The sequence below is a fragment of the Ischnura elegans genome, chromosome 5, assembly GCF_921293095.1.
Source record: "Ischnura elegans chromosome 5, ioIscEleg1.1, whole genome shotgun sequence".
In the NCBI taxonomy this organism is placed as follows: Eukaryota; Metazoa; Arthropoda; class Insecta; order Odonata; family Coenagrionidae; genus Ischnura; species Ischnura elegans.
Window position 1 is genome coordinate 76,277,303 of NC_060250.1, and position 4,599 is coordinate 76,281,901.

Consider the following 4,599-nt stretch of genomic DNA (forward strand, 5'->3'; position numbering starts at 1 on the left):
AATCCCCCATTACCTGGTGAGGGGGTCACCCCCCCCCCCTCCCAGGCCCCTTCATCACTCCCCTAGCATACTTGTAGCTACGCCACTGTGAAATGCTTTGTTCATACTCAACTATAACTTTCTTTTCATTAACTTTTATAGACACCAAATCAGGCTTAGCCCGACTTGCATAAGAGAGCATCAGGTAATTCAAAAGCAATAAATTCAAATTACTCATTTATAACAAACTCACTTTGTACACAATTTCCGTAACACTCTTCACCATATTATCTCCACCACTTTAAACAAAATTTAAGTTAAAAATACATTCACAAAACAATAAATGTCGGATATTTTCTTGACAGTCATATTAACAATTCCTATTCCCACATAATTTAAAGGTAACATAATCATCATACATGCCATCCTTATAAAGGAGATCAAATTAAATTAATGCACTTATAAACCACTCATCGAATCATACAATATCCTGTACATCTGTCTAGAGTTATAATTGTACATGCACAATAATTTCTCGCTCGCAATGAAGTACCTTGAGCCACTAAATATCCACTCTTTCGGATCCAACAAAAACTCTTCAGAAAATTAAATTAAAATGTAACACATAACCGGACACACTCGATCCCTCTTTTTTTGTATTGATCCAGTTGTCCAATCCTTTAGCAAACTTGAGCGACAACTCATGATAAATAAATAAGCTCAAAGTTGTAACCTCTTTGGAAATGTATGCGGCAAATTAGTTCAAAGGCACTGTTGCCACTCAACCATTTGCGTGCTGACCCGAGGTGGAATTTGACGCAGGAGCAGATAAGCTCCCACTGCCAGGATGCTCTGGACTATGTCTTTGTTTCTTGCGCTTCTTTTCCTTCTTTCGTTTCTTGCGTTCCTTCTCCTCGTCATGCCTTTTCTGCTTTTTGTGTTTCTTTTCGTGCACTTCCGTCCCTGCCGTTGAGCCCCCAATGTCTCCGCCACCACTACCACCGCCTGGAGTTGACCCCCCTCCCGTTCCGCTCACTACCGCACCGGGGGTGCCAGCTCCACCGCTGATGACACCCGAAGCAACACCACCACTTGACACATCCGTACCAACGCCTGGTGTGTCCCCACCTATCTTGTGCTTGTGTCTCTTATGGCCCTTCTTGTGTTTCCGGTGTGGTGCCTGATTCACGTATCTGTACTGCTCCGGAAGCTGGAAGAAAAAAACAATATAATATTATGATATGATATAATGCAATCTACCATAGGTTTTAAAAAGGGGCCAAGGTGGGTTGCCACTATCCTTGACAAATCAGGGCAGCCTAATAAATTTACAAGGTGAACAACTTTAGCAGAGACAACAGCCAATCAGCATGTATACTACAGAGTGTAAACCAGTCAATATGCAGCAAAAAAATGGCCAGCACAATAAAAAGGTGGCAAAAATCTAGTCTTTTCACCTTTAAGTTGAATACGAAGCAGGATGACTTTCAAAGTTGTAGTCATTACTACACAAGAAACATGGTTACAGAACCTGGAATCCCTTAATCATCATAACAAGGCTCTAGCTGACAAATTAATTGATGACTTTGATTAGTTAGCATACAACAGAGCCTCCATTCTCAAACTTTTCATTAACAGTTTCCCACTCTACCACTTCCCTAGCCTTTCCCATCATAAACTTCTCCACTTTTTCTCTCCTACCATCCTCCATTTCCTACCCTTATCCCACTCAAACAACTAGTTTTTGAATGTGATGAGTGGAGAAAGTATGGCACAAAAACGGAGATAAAAATACAGAGGATATTAACATGGAAGGCTTAACCACGCCTTTCAACTACGCATTAGAGCTCCTCTCTTCTTTGGGATGGATCTTCAAAGCTCTACTACATAAAGCTTACAGCTACAGAATTGCTGAACATTGGAAACCTTTGGTTCAGTGGCGGCGATGAGGGCCCCATGGCACAGAGAAGGAGGCCATGATGAGCAGAAAAAAAACATTAAATAATTCTGAAAACCAGTGGCAGATCTGTGGGGGTGGAGGCTATAGCCCCACCCCCATAGATAGAATGGACATTTTCTTTGGACCCCCAGTACTGCTGGGAGATTGCTCCCACTTAACCCCCCCCCCCCTTTTCCCTATCCTGGATCCGCCACTGCTGTAAACTACACTTTCTTAATCATAAAATCATTCGTAGGTTTTTTAAAGAAATAGGATGCCTTAAATTCATTTCCACTTATGCAAACAGCTTGTATAGGGGCCCCACAAAAATTGTTGTGGGGGCTCCGAATCAGCACCACCACTGCTTTAGTTTTAAGTTAATTTGCCTGTTAACAACATAAGCAGTACTAGCAGTAATTAGAGGCTAACTCAATTCTTAGAATCTCTTAAATGGAACTGCAAATGGTGCATATTTTGGAAAAATATAAACAATTAAATTATTAAGTTCATACCTATGGATTCAGATTTACAATGTAAGAAAACCTCAACTTCACCCGCAATGCCTTCATATCTTAAAGACTTATCTCACTGGAGGAATAACAGCAGGCAAATATTAGGGGCTCATGACTGGAGACAAACCAATTTTTCTTGGAAAGCCCAGAATGAAATCATGTACAACCTAATACAGTTGTGGTGACAGTTATGGCTACCAATAGTGGCTGATTTTCATCAAAGCAACAGTTTCTAAATTAGAGCCAATGAAAATGTTCTCCGCTTATTACAAAATTGATTTTAATTATGTACTATTTTGCAGTATGAGTTTTTTACAGCAATGCATTCCCTACTCCGTGAAAAAGCTCAGAATGTTTATCGATTCTAGTTATTAGAAATTGAACGCATAAAACAACTTCCGACAGCACAAATGGATGACTCTTGCCTCATTATAAAGCATAACAGCAATGACCGAAGATTGCCAAAAAAATGATCTTTCCAGAGCATTAGCATCAAGCTAAGTACTTACATACTACACTCTAAAATCTAGCAACCGATGAAACGTTAAACAGCCAGAAAACAAAAAGTTACGTTTCATTTTTAACGCTTCACCTGAACCAAAAATATGCCTATACACACAAATATAACACAAAATATGGGTATTATTGTGGAACATCTCAGATGGATTTTATTACGCACGATAAAATAAATAAGTTTTAAATACTATTTTCCTTTGGAGGAATAGAAAACTAGGAAAGTCGTTTAGAGAATAGCCAATTAGAATCAATAGAGAATTTTTTATAAGCTAAGGACTGTTGGCTAGTCAGGTCAATTTAATCGCATGACAGAACCAGTCAATCCACGCAGCAATTCTGTGCAATAGTAATTCAACAAGTTCAAATGCAGCTGAGACATGTACGAAGGAAACCTTCTACAAATTAGCTAGAAACCACAAGAGATGCTATGATAAAGATGCTTCACAGCTACATGATTATCTTCACTTACATAAACATAATGCTTGGCTACCAAATAAAATAAACTTACGGGCCCGGGGTGAAGCCTAAATCCTGCTAATTGCACACTGGTCAAAGGAAGAAGTTCTTTTCCCCCAATAGGTGGCTTCTCGATGACAGAGCGCAAGGAACTGGAACATAAATTAAAAATACATTAGTTTATATTACTCACTTCACATTTTCCAACAATAATTCAACGACTATTTACCTATTGTCTTGATTTCCAGGCGCATCTATCATACCAGGAAGATTCGGAAGGAATGAAGAAAGCTGCTCTTTGACTTTCTTGCCGCTGAACTTACTATATGAATGTTCTAAACCATAGTATGCCATCAAGTTCGTCGCCCCGGTTAAGTCACTCTCGCCTGTAAAGGTAAATAGGATCGTAATAGCTCAGGAAATGAACATCAAAAACCAATAACCCAATCGCGCTACCATTGTTTATCCTACCAGGCGGTTCCTTCATTAAGTAGAAGGGTCCGCTGTGGACGATGGACGGATTTTTCCCGAGGGAGATCGTCGTTTTCAGCGTTCCTGTCGAATCTTGACGAGAAACAACGGGGGACCGTGCCCCTCGGGGGGAAGATTTTGGCGAATATTGTTCCACCTTCCGAAACTGTTCAGCCATCATTTTCCCTCATCATTTCTCCGCTCCCCTACCGTCAGAAAAGGACTCACAGTTGCATTATGGGACATGCGCACCAACTCCATCTTCTGAGCGAAGGAGGCAACCAAAATTTTAAATTGAAAGGCGGCAACTTCAACAGGTGGAGGACAAACATCTCCATGCAATACGAATCGAAATCATGGCATATTTGATATTTTAGGTAAATAAATTTTCATAAAAAAATTAAGTATTAAGAAACTTCTTTGGTCCCATTGAATGGTTTGCTTTAGTTGGACTGAAAAGTGAAAATAATTAAGAGTGAACATAAATGATATATTGTTTCATAAGTATAAGGTAGTACAACAGTCGTATAAGGTAGTACCTCACATACGTTTCCCACCTAATTATTTTGCACCTCTCTTTACCTATGATACGTATTGGGTAATTGTAATAAAAGGTAAAGTGTTATGGAATTCTTATGGTTCTGATATTGGGAAATATAACAATTTACTTTGTAAACTAATTTTGTATCACAGGTCTTATAATAACTGCTTTTCAAACACGAATTT

The 4,599-nt window shown here is 39.4% G+C and overlaps 1 protein-coding gene across 2 annotated transcripts; it reads right to left on the bottom strand.

Moving 5' to 3' along the window:
• Positions 1-203: 203 nt before the first annotated feature.
• Positions 204-4,094, bottom strand: LOC124159085 (mediator of RNA polymerase II transcription subunit 19). 2 transcript variants are annotated; one of them, XM_046534620.1, is made up of 4 exons: positions 3,859-4,094; positions 3,632-3,788; positions 3,455-3,554; positions 204-1,189 (listed from the first exon to the last, which is right to left on the bottom strand). In XM_046534620.1, exons 1-4 carry the CDS (start codon positions 4,052-4,054, stop codon positions 761-763), a joined length of 882 nt encoding a protein of 293 aa, XP_046390576.1. In that variant the 5' UTR covers positions 4,055-4,094; the 3' UTR covers positions 204-760. The 2 variants fall into 2 exon arrangements, with proteins under 2 accessions (XP_046390576.1, XP_046390577.1); XM_046534621.1 differs by having other exon boundaries at positions 3,874-4,093.
• Between the last annotated feature and the right edge of the window lie 505 nt (positions 4,095-4,599).